Raw genomic sequence first — 23143 nt, 5'->3', positions numbered from 1 at the left:
ATCTTTTCCCAAAATTCACCACAGCGACTTCACTGAGATGCCCAACGATTGAGAACGACGTGAAAGAGGCAGCAATATTCTTGATACTACAGGCATTTCTTTGTCTCACTGGCATGGGAACATTTTGTACTGTGCCTGTGAATCCAAATTTTTCCACTAGATGCTCAATTGTTGATATGACAGGACGATTATGACGAACATAAATTGGACGTAGCGCTCTTAAAGTTGAGGTCACTGACTCCGAATTTCGGTAGTAAATTTTAATAACTTTAGACCTATTGTTGGATCGTTTATCTTTCCATGAAGAAATTACTAGTAAACTTTACTGAAGAGAAATGTCAAAAGATCGGGAAAATATGGCGTCATTTGCTGTCTCTATTGGTCTACTTTGTCTCTATTGATAACTCCGTTAATTGGTTTTTCACCTCGTAGACTCCAAAATTCGTCTCTTAGGATGCCAGTATGCCACCGATCGTGATGGTTTATTTTACTGATGACGAGCAGCTCTAATAATCTTTTGTGTTTGTCGCACGCGAGAAAGTTGATAATCCTAAGAAGGGGACTGTGAAGTTCATGATACGAGTATCATAAATAAGGACTGAATATCAGAGCCGGATATCTAAATTAATATTTAGCCTTTCAATCGACATTTATTAACAACAAGGCGTTATACTTTAGGTATCTCCTCCAATATCTAAATGATCTATTGTAAGATTCATACCATGCAATGCGCTTTTCGAATTGATATGACGGTTCCATAGATTAAGCACTAGTACCAACCTTAATGCACTTCCATTGCATGAAATTGAAACACATTTTTCGCAGTTTAACACAGACAGTTTTCTCTTTAATTTATTTGAATTGCTCCGCCCGCAGGCGATTTATAATCACCAGGCATTCCACTCATAGCAGCGCCTGTCTGCTTCACTCTTGCTACATATGTATGTATTTATGTATATTTGTTGCTAATACTCAAGTGTTTGTGTTAGTGAAATATAAAAATAAAGTAATCATTAAAGTAGTTGCACTAGAAGCGCAGATAATGCGAGTATTACACACATACACACAAATGGAAGCGGCTTATCGCTTAAACACTTAGCTAATACAACATTAAGGAGATTTGTACATAATTAAAACGAAATGCATTTACAGTACTTATTTCACCAAAAACTTGCCTACCAAATACCATATTTAGTCGAAGTAATTGCGCTTTAATGCAAACATAATTACATGCACCGAAGCACCGCAAGCCAAATTGAAAATGCGTATGTATATATAGTATATATTTATATATGTGCATTAAAGCAGTTGGTCAATTTGATTTAATGGTCTGCTGTCTTGCCGCTTTTGTTGCTATTATTCAATGTATATGTACGAGTATTATTATAAATATTTGCTTATATTAATTTTTGCTCTTTGCTTCCAACTTGATATTTTAATTACATTTGTATATATTTACAATGATCAGATTCAATTACTTCAATTATGAAATATTTCCAAATAATTATTTGTGGTTTTGCCGGGGCGAAGCAGAGGCTGGTATAATAACTTTAACCGTGGGTAAAGGGGTCTTAGCAATGGCTGCCGTTTCAAATGGACTTTGGAGAAGTTGTTTGATTTTTCGTAGATGGCCAAATTGACCCTATCACTGGACTTCACAATGAAGCTATAAATCAGGCTAACATACACAAAAATATATATGAGGCGCTATAGTCCGAAGATGTCCATAAACTATACATGTAAGACCACAAATCCGAAACTAGAGTAATTATTGTTTTTTTAACTCTTAAATTTCGGGAGCCAACTAAATAATTATTTTGCTTGAAGGAAAAATTTTGACATTATCGGTAGGAAAAGTTTCCGAATATCGATGTTAAATACTTTTAAATATCTATTTGGACCTAAACTCAAGATCAAGCTCGATCCGCACTGGTACAATGAAACTGCAAGGGCACACCGATTCAATAAATAATTTCTTAAATTTTCTTAAATTGTCACAACCTTTTTTCTACCTCTATATGAATTTTGATATCCATACGCCTTTCATTTAAGATCTCTGTGAACAAGATTGTGTTCGGCAACTTTTTTTTTGCAACGCAAAAAGTTTGTCAAGCGATTTTTACTATGGATAAAAATTGAAAACAGATTTTGCTTGAAATTTTTTGTATCGGCTGTCATCACGCCCAACAAATCGTTGAAAATGTTTCAAAAGTTTTTTGGGGTGTCAATACCATACTTTATCACAAACGTTAGTATTTCAGTGACACAAACCATTAAATGAAGGTTGTTAATCCATCGAAAACTTGCCTCACACGAGTTTTCCAACGACCTCTTTTAATGACGCAACATCAAAAAACTTCAAGGAAAGTGCTTTTAAATCATTGTGTTGTCATTAGAAAGATAGCAGGAGATCTCAAAAACTCATTTTGGTTAGTGTTTTGGATATGAAGCGTGTCAACGCTAGACTTGCACCAAAAGTCCTCAATGTGCCGTTTTATGCTACGATGATTAGGAGTGACTTTTTGACCAAACAAGAAGCGAGAGCTCAGCCTCTGTATTCGCCAGTTATTTTTTGCTGTTTTTGAAATTAAAAAAGCGCCTTAAACGCATTGACTTAATGCATAAAATCGCCAGGCAAACTTTCAGCAAACAGACTATCAAACTTGCTGCTTTTTACAAAAACTGAAGGAATTCGGCTGTTCAATGGAAAGAAATGTTTATTCTCTTGAAATCAGCGAGCGCAATTTCAAAAGAAAAATATCAGGAGGAGACAGCAGCCATTGCAGTAGTGTATTTAATTCATTTTTCATTCTAATTTTAGATGAAAGCAGAAGTTCTGTGGTACTTGAATACACAAGCGGAATTATTTTCCATTGATTAACAAAATAAAACAAAACTCATTTCAAGGCTGTGAAAATTGAATCTGAATATTGGCTTACTTACATTGCAATTTGCTTTTTTTTAAAGTTACTTTTGGATCTAATATACATAACAATTTTGCGCTGCCTTTTGCTTACATTTATACTTGTATTGAATTATATATTATGTAATAGTTTTTATGTAATATAGATATATTTACAGTATTTTCAACAACCAAACTTCTCTGCGTGTATTTCGCTTAATTTCATGCGATTTCTACTGAATAAATCAATTTATTGCTAGCACAAAGTATTTCACAAACCTTAACTGTAACTTAACCATATGCAAGTTAGCCACTATAGCTCAATGCAATGTTGCGTATACGCCACGCCGACCACAAAGTCAGCGCATACTCTTTAACACACTCGCTGTAAGACTTGTAGTTGCAGTTTCCTACACACTTTTATTTGCTTTGCACTAACTTATATTTAGTTTGTCTTTGGTTAACTGTACTTATGCTATTTTGTGTTTTATTGACTTCCGTTATTGCGCACGCTTGTGCGTGTGTGCTGATGCAGGTATGTCTTAGTGTTGATGTGTGTGGCTAATTTGTTGCGTTTATGCTCGGTCGGTGCTCAGTAGTAATTGACATATTATTGTTAGTGTTGTGACGGCGGTCAGCAGGCGCAGACTGGAGAGGAAATTACCCAAAGGATGTAGCCGGGCGGCAGCACCACGTACTGGAAAGAGTGAATAGAATGAAAAAGAAGAAGAAAATTAATGAAATTTAGTTATAAATATCTCCCGCTCTGCTGCTTAAAAACGATTGCCAGCGGAAGTGATGTTGCAACGCCAACTATTTGGCTGACTTGCATGCGGCCCACGAGTTTCGCTGCCTGTGTCCTCGCGCGGAGACACCGTCAGCATTTCAAGTGTTGAGCAATCAACTGCGGATGCAAGCAGCTGCTACCAACGACACCAACAACAAGATGCGCCAACAGCATTGGCATTGGCAATAAATGCAGTTTTCGGACGCTGCGGTCAACCAGAAATACACACGCACGTCTGTAAGGGGTGTAAGGGCCGAGTGGTCGACTGGTGGGCAGCTGGTGTGTATGTGAAGCGATTGCACTTGGCACTCAGCGATGCCGCACACGTACTGTGCCGTTACTGGCAACGTCGGCGATGAACCCGTAGGACAGAATGTTGGCAGTGAATATGAATGGCGGCAACATTGAAATTCAAGTCAACGCCGCAGCATAAGACAAAGACAGGACATTGAAGAGCAAGCAAAAGTATTGCACAGATGGTGGTGATGGAAAGCTGCGCAGCGCGCGTGTTCGTTCAATGCAATTTCGTCGAAATTGTGGCGCATTAAATTGGTTTTTCGGGCGCGAGAAGTTAATGCAGTTTTTGATTTCGAACCGAAAGGAAATGGAAACACGAAAGAGCTATGTATGTTTAAGCGCTTTTTGGAATTACTGCGCATAATAAGATAAAGTCGCTTTTGTTGCTATTAAATAATTCAATATAATTATTCCTTCATTAGAACTAAAAGCGAATAATTAAATTTTCTATTTAAGACACTTGGTTTTGTGGACACTTTATGTTTTCGTAGACAAAGAGAAGAAGCGCTGAAGAGGTCAAATATAAGCTGAGTTTGCCCAAAACTCGAATTTGCAACAGGTGTCATGTGCATGCTTCAAAACTTAACCTAACTCAGTGCGAAGACATATGGAAAAAGGCAAGAAATTGAAGTGAAATAATCGTCTATTTCAAAAGGCTTTTGGAAACCGACCGGTTTTGAAGTTTGATCTATGAATCCATAAAAAATTGTCATTCATTATTGGACACCTACGAAATTGAGTTTGGTTAAAGCAGAATGTTCGCTTAAATTCGAGTTCGGTAAATGCAAAAGTGGGTCATTGAAAACTTTTTCAAGTTGATCAATTTAGTCAGTTTTGCAATTCGACGCCTCGTCAATCAGACTCCGCTGAACGATTAGTGAACTACAAACCGCTGCAAGAAGGCAAGTCACTATATTTAATAAACAACTTGAAATTCACCACTTGCACTGGTCTTTTAAAATGCACTAAATTGAAAGGTGTTGAACCGTTTTCGAGTTTATTTAAGTTTTTTCGCGCTGTCAACTTACCTAGGAGCATTGCCTCTCGGTTGTCAATAATGCCGCGCCGTCGCTGTAACACGCTCTCCTTGTCGCCGCTCCACAGCACCGGCGATATGCTGGCCAGGCATTTCACGCGCATCTCGCCGTCCTGAAAGTGACGTCCATCAACTGTCAACTCAAGGCCGAGCATTGACGTTATGAGGCCATGTTTGTGCACGGTGTCATTGTAGGCTACCAGATAGCTGTCGTCGACCACCTGAAATGCATAGAACAAACACACGTCACACATACATATGCATAATTCATATCAAAGCACGAGCGCAAACAACTGCACGGGTATGCTTGTGGCGGCACCTCGGTGCACACAGCCAGTTTTAGTCCCGCTAAAGTGAGCCAAACGGTAAATAAAAATGTTGATTGAGCGTTTGCCCATGCGAGGCAAGTATATAAGCAAGTGGACACGCTGAATAGCTGAGCTATGCGGCTGTGTGTTGCAATGACGCAACACGAGTGATTTTTATTTTTAATTAAACGCTGCTAGCCCACTAATGGCTATGCAAAACCCAGCGATAGCAGAACAGCATTTTAAAATGTGTCACGGCTCAACGGGTGAAAGTGTTGGCACCCCTGACAGCTGTCGCCGGTGATTGGCAATTGCGGAAGGCAGAGCTTCTACTCGCATTTCGATAGAGTATGGTGTTAAGCAATTTATATGCAGCTGGGACATCTAGCTAACGGCATCGGATAGGTGAAGAGCTTTTAATTTATATTTTTGGTTAAGTTTTATGAAATGATTATTTAAATATGATGTTTAAATATTTTATATACAGAATGGTCTTCCGTAAAAGTAATAGAATCCTTAGATTCCCCATACTTACTGCAACTCCAAAACAAGCAGACAAAACTGGAGAAAGGACAGCCTCAAGGAAGACTCCGACCACGTAAACAGCACCGGCAAAACAAGGAGAAGGGAAAAGCACCCCAACTGCCACTAAAAAGGAACTTAGAGCTCGCCGAAACAAAAATACATTACCCAAATGAGACGAGCAGAAGAGGAATTCCTAGAGAAGTGCAAGAGTATAGTGCAAAAAATGAAGAAGGCGGGCACATCTAAGCTGACGTCGCACGACCTTCAGTCAGCAACTTCGAAGCACCGTGCGACAAGCCCTGTGGAGCCTCAAAACAAAAACGACGGCCAGTGGCAAAAAGTTTTGCCTAAAAAGCTAGGAAGACCCACGCAAACGAAAGAATGGTGAAAGAAGCACCTAAAACACACAAAAGAGAGCCAGTTAGGAACATGACTGCAAGTCAGAGAGCAAATAATAGGCCAAAACGACAAACAGATTCCGTGATCATAAAGCCAGCCGAAGGTAATAGATACACCGAAGTCCTCAAGAATATCCGTAGCAAGGTAAATCTTAAAGATGCAGAGGTTAAGCTCAAAGGGATCTGCAAAACAAGAGCCGGGACCCTACTATAACAGCTGGAGAAGGGACAGTCTACAAAGACCTACTTTAGAACAGAGGCTACAATAGAGATCAGAGAACTAAATCTGATAACATGTGGATAATTTAAGAAAATATTGTAGAAATCATCCATCTACTCGTATATGATTTGTGCAGAGTAAAATTTGGGTTTTTATGTCTTAATGTATATTGTGCTAAGAAGATCTAAGAATATTAAGCTATGCAATTCAAAGCGAAGAAAATCATATTTCGATAAAACTGATTGGAAAAAGGCAAACATGAAAAGAAAACTGCTATACCGGTGATCCGATGAAAATCGGGGACAAGGAGGAGATGATTGACTTTTCAGGGGTTAAAAATAGATACATTTATTTGGATTTGTGGTAAAGTTACGTGTCTTATGGAAAAAACTTAAATGGCAAAATTGCAGGTAATAAAAATATCTACAACATTTCTTTATAACTTTTTTCACATAAACTCAAAGCCTCTATTACGGCTGGTATAAAACCATCTCCATAACTATTTAAGTATCCTTAAAAAGACCCTAAAAATACTGAAGTTGTTTTTTGTTCTATTGTATTTACTGCGTAAATACAAATGGATGATATTTCATCCCACAATTTTTTCACTCTCCATCATTTTCAAAGCCATTTGCACTGACCTAATTACACATAATTTTTTTTTATGATAATTACTCGTAATTTTAACATTTCATTTATGAGTAATTTATATAAGAACATGTCGCCAATTATACAAAGTCTAATTACATACAACAACAACACACACAATATTTCAATTTCCGCCTTGTAATATCATTTACCAAAACAAAGCTCAGATAAACGCGATCCCTTGCTGCCAACCAAAAACAGTCGTTTACTTTGTTAACAAACTCAGATTTTATTTTATAACTGTAAGTCAGTGCAGCTTTAACATTGACACAACCGCAGACCATAGCAACGTGCGGCAACAACTCACATGGCAAACCAGCATTCCTGTCATATGTCATGTAAGTGTAACTGTGTATGTCTGAAAAAACAAATGCAGCAGCCACAACGGTTCATTTTACTGTTTTGACTTTAAACAACTGTTTTTAAAATATATTTGCTTCTGGATTGCGGGAAGGCATAGAATTCGTCAAATTGTCTGCACAATACGAGCTTCAACAGGATGAAAGCTGAGCCTTGGTCATATACAATTGTATATGTATATGTACCTGAGTACTGTTGATAGTTTTATGAACCGTCTAGTTAAACAACAGCAATTAACAGCAAAACATCGCATTTCTCGTCAAACACTTGAAAAAAGAGACAAAGGGTTTGGTTCTACTCCAAAAACCCAAAAAGCCACCTGAGAACCTTTGTCTTATCAACCTTTTGTTTTTCAAGTGTCTTCACTACTGCATATAGGACAGTTATCGGACGATAGGACTCTCCTTTGTTTGTGGGTTTCCCAGCTTTCAGTAGAGGGGCCACTTTTCTGAATTTTCACAGGTTGAGGATCTTGGGAGGTAATTTATTCCCGTCGACCCTAGATGCTTGAGCATAAGCATGTTGATTCCATCAGGGCCAATGATTTTGGAAGATTTTGCTTTGACATTCTGAACGTTCTCATGAGTGAAAGTAAGTGGTGCGGAGTCTTTTCGCATTTTACGCAGCCGTCGGGTAATACATAGTTTGGTTTTGTCTACCGAATGGTGCAGTTTTAATTTACGCCTAAAATAGCTCTTTCACTTCTTCGTGTCCAGAGAGGCATGACCATTGAATTGAATTTCAACTCGAGCATCACGTCTCTTCGGTTTAGACAAAGCCTGGACAATATTCCAATACTCACGCCGGTGTAGAGGTTACAGGACTTCACCGGAATTGGCATGGCGTAAGGAGTCGTGCTCGTATAGCTGCTTCGGCTGGGAAATTAGGGCGGAGTTCCGCAATTCCGCCGGGATGAAACGAGTGGTAGCTATTGGGATCACCTGGCGGATCACCGTTTAAGCGGATGAGATCATCCAGTGGCTAAATATCTGGATGACTTGCGGCTCAAATGTAATGATAGCATAAATGGTCTGCGTAAATGCTTTGCTACCATGAGTTTAAAGTTGGCTGAGCAGAAAGTGGAAGTCTTGCTCATAAGTAAAAGGATGGTGGAAAAAAAGATATCATCCAGGGAGGCGAAATCGTTCGATTAGACCAGCTATCAGAGCCGGCGTAAAAAAGAGGAGAGAACCAAAAGCATCACAATGTGGCAGAAAGAGTGGTGAACCTCATGACAGGTAGATAGACAACATGTGAACCTAAACGTCCACCTAACCCAAATACTGAGTGGACATGGACCTTTTAAAAGCTAAGGGTTCCAATTCCTTTCGTTTTGTCGGACGTCTACAGAGTGCTTAGAAGACCCTGTAAGGGAAAAATTAAAAACTTCCCTTGTCGGTAGTTTTTTGGTGGAAAAATTGGCAGCACTCATGTGTCAGTTTTCTGGTAAATGGAAAGCTGCCAGCGAAACGTCAGCTCTAACTATGATAAAACTAAGCCATATACGATATATTAGGCGTCAATCAGTATGATAGATGGGACTTAAGCTCTCTCTCTCCCTCGAAGTAATACTTACTCCAGTGGTTCCGTGGGAGAGATATGAGTTGGGTGTATGTTAGGTTTGTCGAATTAAGTCTCCGTACTCTGGCTTTCGATACTTCCTTATACTATAAAAAAATCCACCGATGCAGGCGTTTCTAAATATTTAGTATCACTAGTGGAATCGAGATCAAGACACACCCCAACAATTTGGCCAAACATCTGTCACGAAGGGCATATTATTATTATTTATATTACATAAAATGTTGTTTACTCTATTACTTGCATATTCTCAAGTACATTGTGTCGCCTTCTATCCCTTTCTCAAGAAGACTAGCGCTATTTGCATCTTCCGGCTCTACAAATCTCCTCCTGTCATCAGCATCTGGAAATTGGCTTGAGCGCACACGGCGCCCGCAAAGCACACGCCAGTCTTACCGGCATTGACACAGAGACAATTTTCTTTCATAAATATTTAAACAGTAAAGTACCGCAATGGGTTTTCACCAATTTTCCAGACATTTTAGCAGCACAGCAAGACGTTGCCAGTCTGCACAGCGTTGGACCCGTTACGGCGGGAGACCGACAACGTCAAACCAAGCAGCGCGGTAATAATCTCCTCGACTTGCTCTCGTTGCCTGTCTGCGTTGTCGCGTGTGTTGTTGTTGTGCATAGCAGTTTTAATTTTTCTTATTGTTAGAATTTAGTGCTCCATTTGCAGAATATATTTGCATTCATGCCAAACTACTCGGCCAAGCTCCAAGCCCCAAGCCTTTCTAGCATCTTCGCACACAACCACAAACAGAGGCACACACATACATACATACGAAACAAATTAAGCAATGCACAGCCGAAGATTTAGAGAATTAGTGGCATGAAAACAAATCGAGTCCATAAAATACCCACACATGGCGCTCTGTGCTGCAAACCTCAATGTCTTCTCGGGCGCTGAATTTCTGCCAAGCAACAAATGCGGCTGCTGCTTTAATGCGAAGTGCAAGTTGCAAGATGCAAGAAGCACTCAACAAAATGAAATCTGCGCCCATTCACATTCGCCTCGCCTCAGTATGTGTGTGTGTGTTTGCGCTCTCTTATATTCGCAGGCGCACGTGTGTGGCAAGTAAACGAGTGGCGGAATGAAAAGGCGATGCGGAAGTATTCATTCTCGAGTTGAATGCGATTTTCAGTGCAAATAAAATCTTAGCGAATCGCACTGTGTAAACACTGGAATGTATGCTGACAGTCAAACCGTTGAGTGTTATGGTGTTTGCGGCATGCCACCGTAACAGAAAGGCATTGTGCCACATCAAATGCAATCTCAACATGTGCAGGTGTTGCACGGTGTTTATATATGTATATGGTTTTGCTTTCAACTGGTTTTTACAGGGTTCTGTCGGACTTTATACCGTATTTTATAATGCTCAAAGTGCAATATTTGCTTTAAATACGCGGAAATTCCACCAAGTGGTTCAAATTTCATGACAACAACATAACGGGCTTCATATTTATTTGTTGAAAGTTTCTGCATTTCTAGTGTGGCATTTTAGAATTCGTTTTTTACTGCAAATTTTTGAACAACTTCAAGCAAATGTTCTTTTCCAAGCAGTTTCTTAAATACAATAATACATTTTTACCCCATCGAATAAGCAAATTCCTCACAAAAAGCTAATATAACTTGCATGCTACATGATGCACACTTTAATATTCCGTTAACTTCACAATCGCTGCTTCACCATTTTCCTCCTACAACAAACTGTTAGGATACCACGTGCTGAGCATGCAAATGAAGCAAGGAGTTCTTATGAAGAGGGACTATATATAGGTCATCAGAACAAATTTCTTAAGGCCGCTTAACTAATGCCTGCAATTACTTGTCTGCATATGTTAAATATGTATATTCAAAAGCGATTATAATTTAATTTAAAAAAATCACAGATTACTCACTTTCATAGATTTGCATGGATGTATATTCAAAAAATCAATCAAAAAAGCACCCGGAGATTCTCCGCGGCTTCTCGTCCACGTTTTTCAACATATTGGGCATCACGTATAATAGATAAGCTGGTTGTAACATTTCGAAATCGAAGGCAAAATACTGAGGAACATTTTCGATCCCTTTATTCAGGCACGAAAAAAATGATAGCCGAAGTTGACGAAGCAAAACCAAGAATCTGCGGCCGACAAACAAAATGGAAAATTTCTGCGTGAGAACTGTTGGATATAATCGGCTAAGATTTGAAGACAAGCTTTTCTACAGAAGTATTAGATGAATTTCAACTGAGTTGGTTGTTTCCAGAAAAAGTATATGCTTTGAAAGGAAAATCCTATTGACTGCTTGCTAAATATATTCAAAGACCTTTTGCATAACAACAACGTCGTGCAATTTTTGAAGCTTAAATGTGAACCTGATCACTGGAAGTGCCTTTGGGGGCAAAGACAAAAGTGAAAACACAACAAGTTTCCGACTACTGCATTGGAAATGCCTCAATCTAAACAAAATTCGACCTGCTCGACTGAAGAAAATATTAAAAAAGTGAAGGATATGGTGCTTGAAAATCGTCAACCAAGTGTTTGAGTGATGGCAAGAGAGCTCGACATCTTTCGCGAGTGCTTTTTTGATTTTGGTACATATTTTGGGTATGAAATGCGCTCTTGCTCGACTCGTCTTGTTAAAGCAGAGTTTATTTTTTAAAAGAGAGTACCGTAAACAGGTCACTTTGGACATGCTTGATTGTGTGAATTCCGACCCCACATTCATGGAAAGCATTATAACTGCCAATAAGACATGTGTTTATGAGTTTGACATGCAAGCAAGTCAACAATTATCGGAATGAAGGAAAAAAGCGAGATGAAACCACGCCAAAGTCGCTCAAAAATCAGCGTATTGCTTATTCTTTTTATACTCTCGCAACAAAGTTGCTAAAGAGAGTATTATAGTTTTGTTCACATAACGGTTGTTTGTAAGTCCTAAAACTAAAAGAGTCAGATATAGGGTTATATATACCAAAGTGATCAGGGTGACGAGTAGAGTTGAAATCCGGATGTCTGTCTGTCCGTCCGTCCGTCCGTCTGTCCGTGCAAGCTGTAACTTGAGTAAAAATTGAGATATCATGATGAAACTTGGTACACGTATTTCTTGGCTCCATAAGAAGGTTAAGTTCGAAGATGGGCAAAATCGGCCCACTGCCACGCCCACAAAATGGCGGAAACCGAAATCCTATAAAGTGTCATAACTAAGCCATAAATAAAGATATTAAAGTGAAATTTGACACAAAGGATCGCATTAGGGAGGGGCATATTTGGACCTAATTTTTTTGGAAAAGTGGGCGTGGCCCCGCCCCCTACTAAGTTTTTTGTACATATCTCGAAAACTACTATAGCTATGTCAACCAAACTCTATAGAGTTGTTTCCTTCAGGCATTTCCATACACAGTTCAAAAATGGAAGAAATCGGATAATAACCACGCCCACCTCCCATACAAAGGTTATGTTGAAAATCACTAAAAGTGCGTTAACCGACTAACAAAAAATGTCAGAAACACAAAATTTTACGGAAGAATTGGCAAAAGGAAGCTGCACCAGGATTTTTTTTTAAAATTGAAAATGGGCGTGGCGTCGCCCACTTATGAACCAAAAACCATATCTCAGGAACTACTCAACCGATTTCAATGAAATTCGGTATATAATATTTCCTTAACACCCTGATGATATGTACGAAATATGGGTGCAATCGGTTCACAACCACGCCTTCTTCCAATATAACGCTATTTTGAATTCCATCTGATGTCTTCTCTGTATAATATATACATTAGGAACCAATGATGATAGCGGAATAAAACTTTACACAAATACGGTATTTGAGCTGAGGTATCCCTTGTGGAAAAATTGTCGTGATCGGACTATAACTTTTCAAGGTCCCTGATATCGAACACGAAGAACTCAGTACCTAACCTAACCTAAACTAATTTTTCTCCGAAAATATCGATAAATCTCTCAGAATTTAATTCTAATTAATTTTACAGCAAAATAAAAAAATATGTAAATGACGGATAATGAAATCTCGATTATCACTTTATCATGCGAGAGTATAAAATGTTCGGTGACACCCGAACTTAGCCCTTCCTTACTTGTTTTTCGATATTTGTGGTTTAGTGCATCATGAATTTGTTTCGGAGCGACAAATGGTCAATAAGGAGCTCTATTTGATCATATTGGGGCATTTGGAGGAGAAGATTCGTCAAAATCGGCCGGAATTTTGAAGAAAAATTAATGGATTTTACACGATGATAACGCATCATAGCATCGCAACGCAATAAATGCCACCGATCAACCACCATATTTATCAGCTTTGGCTCTATGGAAATTTTACTTGTTCCCCAAGATGAAATTGTCGCTCCGGGAACCCATTTTAAGCCGATCGATGAGATAAAACAAAATTCGCTGAAGCAGCCGGAGACCATCCCAAAAAGTGCTAGCGAAAAGTGTTTCGAGAACTTGAGTGTATTGCATCTTCTAGTGATTACTTTGAAGGCGACAAAATAAAGATTGATAAATAATTAAATATTGTACGACCTGTGCAACTAACATAGACATAATACAAAGGTTCCAATCAAAAATGCTTAGATCAATCACGTGTTCACCATGGTACATGCGTAATGAAAATATCCATAAAGACCTTGGTATTTCTATGGTAAGGAAAGAAGTAGAAGACAGCAGAATTAAATATACATATATCTAAACTCCGTGATCACCCAAACGCTTTGGCTAATTCTCTGGTACATTCCTGCAATCAAACACGCCTTAAAAGAAGAGATATGCCCGCGTACTGAGGAGCAATGTATCACCAAAACATCTCAATCACTTGCTTGAGCGTGTCTAGTTTTTAAATAGGTTTAAGATTTTATTACTTATTGTTAGGCTTTCAAAACAAAAAGCAAATTCAATAAATAAAAAGATGTTGAAACAAAAAAAAAAAAAATAATTTACAATTTACAGGTACTTCTCAGTCGCAATGTGTATCTTGAATAAAGTCAGCATAATGTTCAAAAAATTCAGTTTCAGTCAAATTTAGCAGGAAAATATTGGCATATTTCATGGGTTGGGTTTACTATACAGTGAGAGGAATTAATTGTCAACCACGAATTGTATTCGTCGCAGAATATAAGGCATTTAAGCAATTGCAAAAAAAATATCAAAAAATATGAATATAAAGGTCCCTTTATTACACTGTGTTCTTGAATAAAAGAAATAACCAGTTTTTGCTTTCTTGGTCGCTTAGGCTGCTTACTTGGTTTGAAATGAATTCATTACTGAGCGAAAATTTATTCCAGATCCATAAAAGCGTGCTACCATAAAGCCCATTTAGTCAAAGCGATTTTTGAAATAAATAGCGAAAATGCAAAAAACCATTCTGGTAATCTACAAATGAATCAGGAGAGTTAAATTTTTCAATTTTTCTTGACCACAAATATTTCTGTACATTTATTACTCATTTCAATAATATTCCTGTGGGTGAATTGCCGCCTGAGCGAAACTCTTCCACACTTTGCTTTCATTTGAATTTTTTAATAAAACCTAGAAGTACGTGCTTGATAGGGGTCTTCTGGGAAATGTCTGCATTCGTGGGTATATTTGCAAGTTTCTACACATGTACCACAGCCGAGTATTTTACACATGGCCATCACATGCGAGCATGCCAAAGAAACTACCAATTTGTACTGTTTCCCCATTTTATATTTCTCTGCTTCTGCTTGTTTTTGTTCTTGTTTTTGTGAGTCATGCAAATAGTTAAATGATGGTTTTGCGCTGAATGGCTGCATGCTTATCTGCATGAATGCCTACCGACTTGTGACTGCAGCCCCAATACACAACTGAGCAGTAGGGATTGGTCTGGGAAGGAGTGGAGGAGTGAATGAACGAATGCGAAATAAGCAAATACATTGACTTCAATTTCGGGTTAGTAAATTTAGTTTTCAGACATGCAAATGGGCGGCTATCAGCGGGAATTCAAATGCGAAATCGTGGCTACATTGCTGGCGGTGCTCATTCGGGGCATGCACATGCCAAAATGGGTTAGAATATAAATATGTGATAGCCACACTCACACATACTTGCTGAGGCGTAAGCGTACACGAGCGACAAAAGTAAACAAACAAGAGAGCATGTCTAATCGTACTCATTGATTTTTTGCTAACATTTAGTGCATATGGCTGTGTGGCATGGCACTGTATATGTAAGGGAAACGCGCGTGGGGCCCATTTAAGTTTTAAGCGCAAGCCACTGCGGTGGAAATCATGTCCCACTCATATACATAGGTATGCGGTAGTTTTTTGATGTATGAATAGTTCTGTTAAATGCTATTTTTGGAAATTCATAACCGAATAGATTTGCAAATGCTATTGAATCACATTTTTACCCGCATTCATCCACTCATAGATGCGTAAGTGCCTGTGTACGCATGTGTTGGATATAAATTTGGCAAAATTTCATGCATTTTCGGTTAGATTGAATGCGGCTGCAGCCATGCAACCCAATAATACACAAGTGCTGAAGCCATATGCACACACATTAGCACAAGTTTGTATATATTCCACAGTAGACACTGCAGCTTGTGGCGCCATGGGCAAAACGGAAACCAGCACACATATGGCTTTATGACGCAGGTGTTGCATGAATGCATTCATAACCATGTTTCGTATCCCACTTGCAAATCGACACCAGCAGCAGCACTAATGTCTGTCGACTACATGCCAGAGATTTGCTTCATTACAACCCTTCGCCACAATGTTACGCATACGACCTGTTGTACCTGCAGTGCCAATCTAACGTATGTGTGAACTGCCTGTGCTGCATTTGACCTCAGTGTTTTTGTATTTGTTGCACACACAGACTCAGCCACTAAATACCCATTTAAATGGTAAGCAAACGCTCAGCTGCCTCTCGGAGCAAAGTCAATGGCTAAGAAAGGCAAATGTAAATTTAACTACAAGCATAGACTTGAAGGTGCCTGCAGAAGGTGAGCAAATGTTGGCGGTGATTTGCATAGAAATTGCTTTTACAGTTGGTGAAGTTGGCGAAAGGGGAGAGAGTAGCGCTGCGAAAAGATAATTGAATGAGAATCTTGCCACTGATCGCTGTTGAGCTGTCGCACACATTGACATATGGGCGCAAGCGGCAGTTTGTGGGCAAAATATTCATAGGCACGATAGTTAGAAAGCTACAAGTTTGTAGATGCACGAGTCATTAACCTAAGTAAGCAGGGCTTGGCTCCTAATTCTTTAAAACAAGATAAGACATTCACTTAACAGGTGCATTTTTAGGCCATAAAAGGGTATAAAAATAATATTTAAATTGATTTTGACCGATTGTATGACAGCTTTATCCTATAGTGGTCCGATATCGATGGTTCTGACAAATGAGAAAATTCTTGAAAGAAAAATTTGTGTATTTTTTGTACACATTTTTTTAATTTTCTATTCTGTCGTTAATATCATGCCAACTCTATTAAAGTCTTAGGTTTATTTACTTGTGTTTGATAAACCTCCACTCATCTCAGAATCTTCCGAACCAAATATCAATACAAGTAATTAAGTGATTCTTGGAACCAAAATTGGGAGCTAACTCTCACGCATATCTGGGAGGATATTCATATGTGAACGCCAAGAAAGAAAAGTATTTTTATTAATTATAGTGGGTAGCATGTATTGGGTAGTCGAAAAATAATTTTCGTATTTTGTCAACAGATGTCGTTGCAGTCGTATATCTCCAGTGCTATCAATCAAATTGTGTCATACCATACATTGTTGGGAAGGTGAGATTTAAAGTTTCATCTAAATAAAAAAATTAAATTCGGGGAAGTGAAAAAAAGTTACAACTGTTCAAAAAATAGTGAAAATAATTAAGAAATTTGCTAAAGTTTTGAATTTTTGTATAAAAAGGGAAGAATACCAAGCAAGCCTCCAATGAAATTTGTGCAGTTTACAGAGAAGTTGCTGTATCAATTCGTGTAGCTCAACAACGGTTCGCTAGTTTCCGTTCTGTAAATTTAGATGTGAAAGGTGAACCTCGCTCTGGTTGACCTATGGTCGAATAAGTCGATGAAACTAACTATCCATCATCGATCCATGACATTGCCAAGGAACTTAACATTCATCATAAAATGGTATCGAACCATTTAAAAAAGGCTGACTTTAAAAATAAACTCGATATTTGGATACCACATGATTTGTCTGTGAAAAATTTAATGGACTGAATCCGAATCATTTGCGATTCTTTGCTGAATCAAAATGAAATCGAATGGTAACAGGATACAAAAAGTGGATCAAATACGACAATAATGTGCGTAAAAGATCATAGTCCGAGCGTGGTGAAGCTCAACAAACGGTCGGAAAGCCAGGATTGACGCCTCGAAATGTTATGCTGAGTGTTTGGTGGGATTGGAAAGGAATCATCCACTATGAGCTGCTCTTGGCTGGTCGAACGAATGATTCTACATTGTGCTGTCAATAACTGATGAGATTGAAACAAGCGATCGAAAACAGCGGCTGAACAGATAAGGCGTCGTCTTTCATCAGGACAATGCTATGCCACACACATCTTTGATAACTAGGCAAAAACCTGGGAGAGCTTGGCTGGGAAGTTTTGATACATCCACCATATAGCCTTGACCTTGCACCATCGGAATATCATTTGTTTCGGTCAATGCAGAACTCCTTTGATGGAGTAAAGTTGGCTTCAAGAGAAGCCTGTGAAAATTACTTGTCGCAGTTTTTCGCCGAGAAACCAGAAAAGTTTTACACTGATGGAATAATGTCTCTAGCGGAAAAATGACAAAAAGTGGTCGACCAAAATGATATATATTTGGTTCATTAAAGTTCATTATAAATAGTATATAAAAATTACGTTTGATTAGAAATACGAAAAGACTTTTTTGGCTACCCAATATTTTATAGAAGAAAATTTAGCAGAAAATGTAAGAAACTCCTAGCAAAAGTATGAATTAAACCACTTCTGTTGCAAGCTTCTTGACTGCTTAAATTTCGGGATTTTCACAGTATTCGATATTATGCAAAGCTTTTTAATAACATTTACTGCTAACTGTATTAATTAAAACATATTGAAGTGCAAAAGAAATAATAACACCAAATATTTCACATATGTATATATACAATCGAAGAGTAACGGTTATTAGTAAATACAAATATTGGAGTAAATAATTTAATTAAGACATAGTAAAAACAAAAGCAAATGCTTTAAATTTGTGAGGGCTTACAAGGATGAATCAACCAGGGCATCGCAGTATCTGGCACCACTGGCTGGATAGCTGAGCTCAGAACACACACACACATACTACAACCGATAATAAGTAAGGAATGGCATTCAGAAAGTATGCTTGAAATGTACGTATGTGTATGTATGTGTGTGTGATATTCGATAATTCAATGTTCATATGTGCTTTAGTCTGTAACTGACAAGTTATTACTCAACCAAATTGCATTTGATTACAAATATTTGCATAAATTCTTGGTGAATGCACAAACAAATCTTTCGATTTCAAGCGGCGAGTTGAGAACTCGAATGTGTTATATTATTTGACGAAGACACATGTATGCCTGCACTTTTCATATTTATGTATGTTTGTATTGGATTCAGCACCTGACTAAATAAATTCAACATTACCGTTATTTTGCATTTACAATGATGAAGTGACAATTTAATTAAAAAGCACAACGCTGCAATATTTGCTCATTCACTTTGAAAAGCCGGAAAGCGCTGTGCACGAAGGGTATTACCGTTATGCTGTCTGTTGGCTGTTGATTGCCGTCTATTGTCTACAGGCGGTCCGCTTGAAGGCGAGACACGCCAACACAGCTCAGCTTACTCAGCAGTCTGGAACTTATATATTTATTAGTGGTTTGAGGTTATGTGTCAAATAAACGTTTCTAGGGTTACTAACATGCATAAATAAGTTTCCAGAATGTCATGTCGCTTATGCCAGGCAATTTGTTGGTGAAGACACTCACTTAAGTGATAACTACGAAAAGCGTTGACATCAATTGTGGTAGCTTTAATACCCTTCACAGGTGCATTTTTCATAGCAAATTTATGATATGTTCTCGTATAAATAAATCTGAAAACGTAACAGGCCGAAGGTTTTCCGCAACACAACGTTTTTCTAGTTCTCCCTTGTCCGGTTGCTTGATAGACCAACCCTTTAAATCGAATTAAGCTTACTTAATAAAAGTAATAACAGTTTAATGAAGATCTCTGCATTGATCTCGATTTGTATGGCAGCTTTTGGGCCGTAATTTCGTGTGATGACAACAGCTAATCATATTCAAATTTTTTCGCAGTCCACTTTACACTTAACCATTGTACCATATATATTTGAACAGCTGATCTTTATAAAAAAAAAAATATTTTTTTGAAATAGTTTTTTAATTTGTATCCAATCGAAGATGGAAGATCGAAAAGAACACTTTCGGCATATTTCACGGTTTTGCTATCAAAAAGGTAACATGAGGTGGATGCTATACGGAAATTATGTTATGTGGACGGAGAAGATGTGTTCACCGTACCCCAATGCCCAAATTGATTTACTAAATTTTAAACTTGAGAATGCGTTACGACTTGGAAGGACTCTTGAAGCCGATGTGGAAAAAATGAAGTCGTTGTTCGATGTAAATCGTCGAGTAACATCTGGAGAGATTATTGAAAAATTAAATATATCCAAAGCGAATGTTCACAAGCATGTGAAACGTCTATAATTAATTTCAAAACTTCACATATAGGTTTCCCGGCTCATACAGAACGAAATTTGCTTCATCGCTTTAACGACTGTGCTTTGCTTACCAAAAGTCAAAGAAGTGATCCATGTTTGAAGCATATAAAGGGTGATTTTTTAAGAGCTTGATAACTTTTTTTAAAAAAAAAACGCATAAAATTTGCAAAATCTCATCGGTTCTTTATTTGAAACGTTAGATTGGTTCATGACATTTACTTTTTGAAGATAATTTCATTTAAATGTTGACCGCGGCTGCGTCTTAGGTGGTCCATTCGGAAAGTCCAATTTTGGGCAACTTTTTCGAGCATTTCGGCCGGAATAGCCCGAATTTCTTCGGAAATGTTGTCTTCCAAAGCTGGAATAGTTGCTGGCTTATTTCTGTAGACTTTAGACTTGACGTAGCCCCACAAAAAATAGTCTAAAGGCGTTAAATCGCATGATCTTGGTGGCCAACTTCTTGAGATCCATTTCTTGAGATGAATTGTTGTCCGAAGTTTTCCCTCAAAATGGCCATAGAATCGCGAGCTGTGTGGCATGTAGCGCCATCTTGTTGAAACCACATGTCAACCAAGTTCAGTTCTTCCATTTTTGGCAACAAAAAGTTTGTTAGCATCGAACGATAGCGATCGCCATTCACCGTAACGTTGCGTCCAACAGCATCTTTGAAAAAATACGGTCCAATGATTCCACCAGCGTACAAACCACACCAAACAGTGCATTTTTCGGGATGCATGGGCAGTTCTTGAACGGCTTCTGGTTGCTCTTCACCCCAAATGCGGCAATTTTGCTTATTTACGTAGCCATTCAACCAGAAATGAGCCTCATCGCTGAACAAAATTTGTCGATAAAAAATTTTCGAACCGAACACTGATTTTGGTAATAAAATTCAATGATTTGCAAGCGTTGCTCGTTAGTAAGTCTATTCATGATGAAATGTCAAAGCATACTGAGCATCTTTCTCTTTGACACCATGTCTGAAATCCCACGTGATCTGTCAAATACTAATGCATGAAAATCCTAACCTCAAAAAAATCACCCGTTATGTACTGGCGACGGAAAGTGGGTTGTTTACACGAATTTAGAGCGCAAGAGATCAGGCCTAAAAATATAAAACTACTCAAACCGCTTCAAAGACCGATAGTCCGCAAAACAAAATATTGTTTACTTTGAGCTTTTGCCCGACAATACCATGATTCCACCAGGACAATGCGAGACGTCTTAAAAGTTTGATGACTCGACAAAAGCTTGAATGGGATGTGCTGTCATTATCACCATTTTCTCCAGATTTGGCAGCTTTAGGACTATTACTCGCTGAGGTCTCTGCAAACTGTTTTGGGTGGGAAAACGTTCTACTCAATATACGACGTCACAAAACACTTTTTCACGCAAGGATCTAAAATTTAAAAGATGGCAAAGTGTATGAGATAAAAATGGAGAATACATAATTTCATAAAGCGTTTGACGGAACTAAAAAACTTGTGTTTTAATTCCACTAAAAAAAACTAAATTATTTAGTGAGCGGCCCAATTAATACTATAGGGGTAACATCTGAGCTATTACACCTTTTTCAGAATATCAAAAAATAACAAATAACTGATTTTTAACCAATATCTCTTAAAATATTACCTGTGTTTCACTAAGAGTTCAGAGAGACAGTTCAAACATTTAAAAATAAAGCTTGCTGAGGATTCTCTAGTTTTTACTTCAACATCCCTTTTTTAAAGACAGGCTATAAGACAGGCAAGTATTTTTTTAACTTATAACAAATAAAGAGAGAACACTCAACGCTTCGCTGAAGTGGGTGAGAACAAATGAATGCAAATTGAATAAAGAGCGCTCTACCAAACCTGGCGGATGGCATTCGCTGGCAGTGCGATCACATGCTCACTATTTTAATGACATCACGTTCATCATGTAAATGAATAAATTTAATTAGTCAACTGCTGCGCACAACCACATACGTGTGTCACATGACTGCGCCGCGCATGTCAGCTTCCTTTGAACCGAAATTTAATGGAATTTGGAAAAATTAAATTGTCTCAACTGCCAGAGGCAATTGCCGACGCAAACGACGCGAGACCCCAAACACTGTCGAAACGCTGCAAATGAGGACAACCAACAAGCGACGACCACCAACAACGGAAGTGACTATTATTTATGCAGATACATTGTCGCAAAGCCTTGCAGTGGCGCTCGAGACAAAGACGAAATTTATCACATTAGCAGACATTGTAGTATACTCCGCGGCGTCGGCACGAACCAATACTCTCACAGCAGCCAAATTAATTACCATGATGTAAGTACTCGTACGGGGTAGTAAGGGCGGAAGCGAATCAGCAGCGACCCAGGAACTGGGTTTTACAGGAATTTGATGAACTAAATAAAACCTTTTAGTTCTTCTAGAGCATCTGTTGTCTGATTGTACATGTCGAGTAGTCGAAAAAGTCTCAATCTCCCAATATTTGCTTCATGGGACTTTTCTTGTCATTTATAGAGTGAACGATCAGATCAAAAAGCGATTTGAAATCTTCTTGACAACAACTTTCTCTATTCGCAATAAAGGCGGGAATGACTAAAAAAATAACAAAAAAAATATTGAGTCACTGTTATTAGCAGTCATCCTACTTAATTGACTTATTAAAAGTGCGCTCCCTTCTTATCCAACCGTTCTGGAAAGCGCATGTAATCTATTTAACCGCCACGTACCGTCACTTCGCTAATAAAGCGCTGCAAGTCATCGACCAAACACCACCACAAGCGTTTCCAGTAGCACTACTCAGTCACAAGACCTCATATACGAAAGCTTATTCAAGTATGTGTGTAGAGCACAAGTAAGACGTCTATCTACTTACTTTATGTCTAAGATAAACGATCAAATGTCTCTGCCTCACACTGAGGCGGCTGCCAGTCACCTTCTAGGTAATTTGTAATGAATCTAATGCTGGAACTTTGGCGAGCACGTGAGCCGGCACATGCCGGAGGGCCTGATTGTTGTGCAGAACCTTGTTTCATTTGCAATATGTGTTGCGTTGCTGCAAGCCGCTGCAAGTGAAATGCGTGTTGCATACAAATGGCGCTCATTAATTTCCAGCGGTAATGGCATGTGAGGCTCTATTTGATGTGCATATTTATTTATGCGGCTTTATTAAGATGTCTTACATGCCCAAGGCAACATTGCGTTCTTCCTTGGGCTACAATAAACTTAAACACACACATATGAACAATATACACAACATACATTCAAATTATGCATTATTGCCGACCGATTTGCAAGACATTAGTTAGCTTTCCTTGCTATATGGAGAGGAAAGATTTGTGAATATAACATAATATATTATGT

The 23143-nt window shown here is 38.4% G+C and overlaps 1 protein-coding gene across 1 annotated transcript in view; it reads right to left on the bottom strand.

Annotated features, from left to right (window-relative positions):
- Positions 1 to 815: 815 nt before the first annotated feature.
- LOC105226809 (uncharacterized) overlaps positions 816 to 23143 on the bottom strand; it is a 63353-nt gene continuing 41025 nt past the window's right edge. Inside the window, exons 6-7 of the mRNA XM_049447763.1 lie at positions 5015 to 5243; positions 816 to 3599 (exon numbers count right to left, since the gene is read on the bottom strand). Coding sequence (XP_049303720.1) covers positions 3478 to 3599; positions 5015 to 5243 — 351 coding nt within the window. The 3' untranslated portion in view covers positions 816 to 3477. The remainder of the gene's footprint in view (positions 3600 to 5014; positions 5244 to 23143) is intronic.

This window comes from Bactrocera dorsalis, chromosome 2, assembly GCF_023373825.1.
Source record: "Bactrocera dorsalis isolate Fly_Bdor chromosome 2, ASM2337382v1, whole genome shotgun sequence".
NCBI lineage: Eukaryota > Metazoa > Arthropoda > Insecta > Diptera > Tephritidae > Bactrocera > Bactrocera dorsalis.
This window is presented reverse-complemented; position numbering and strand designations above follow the sequence as displayed.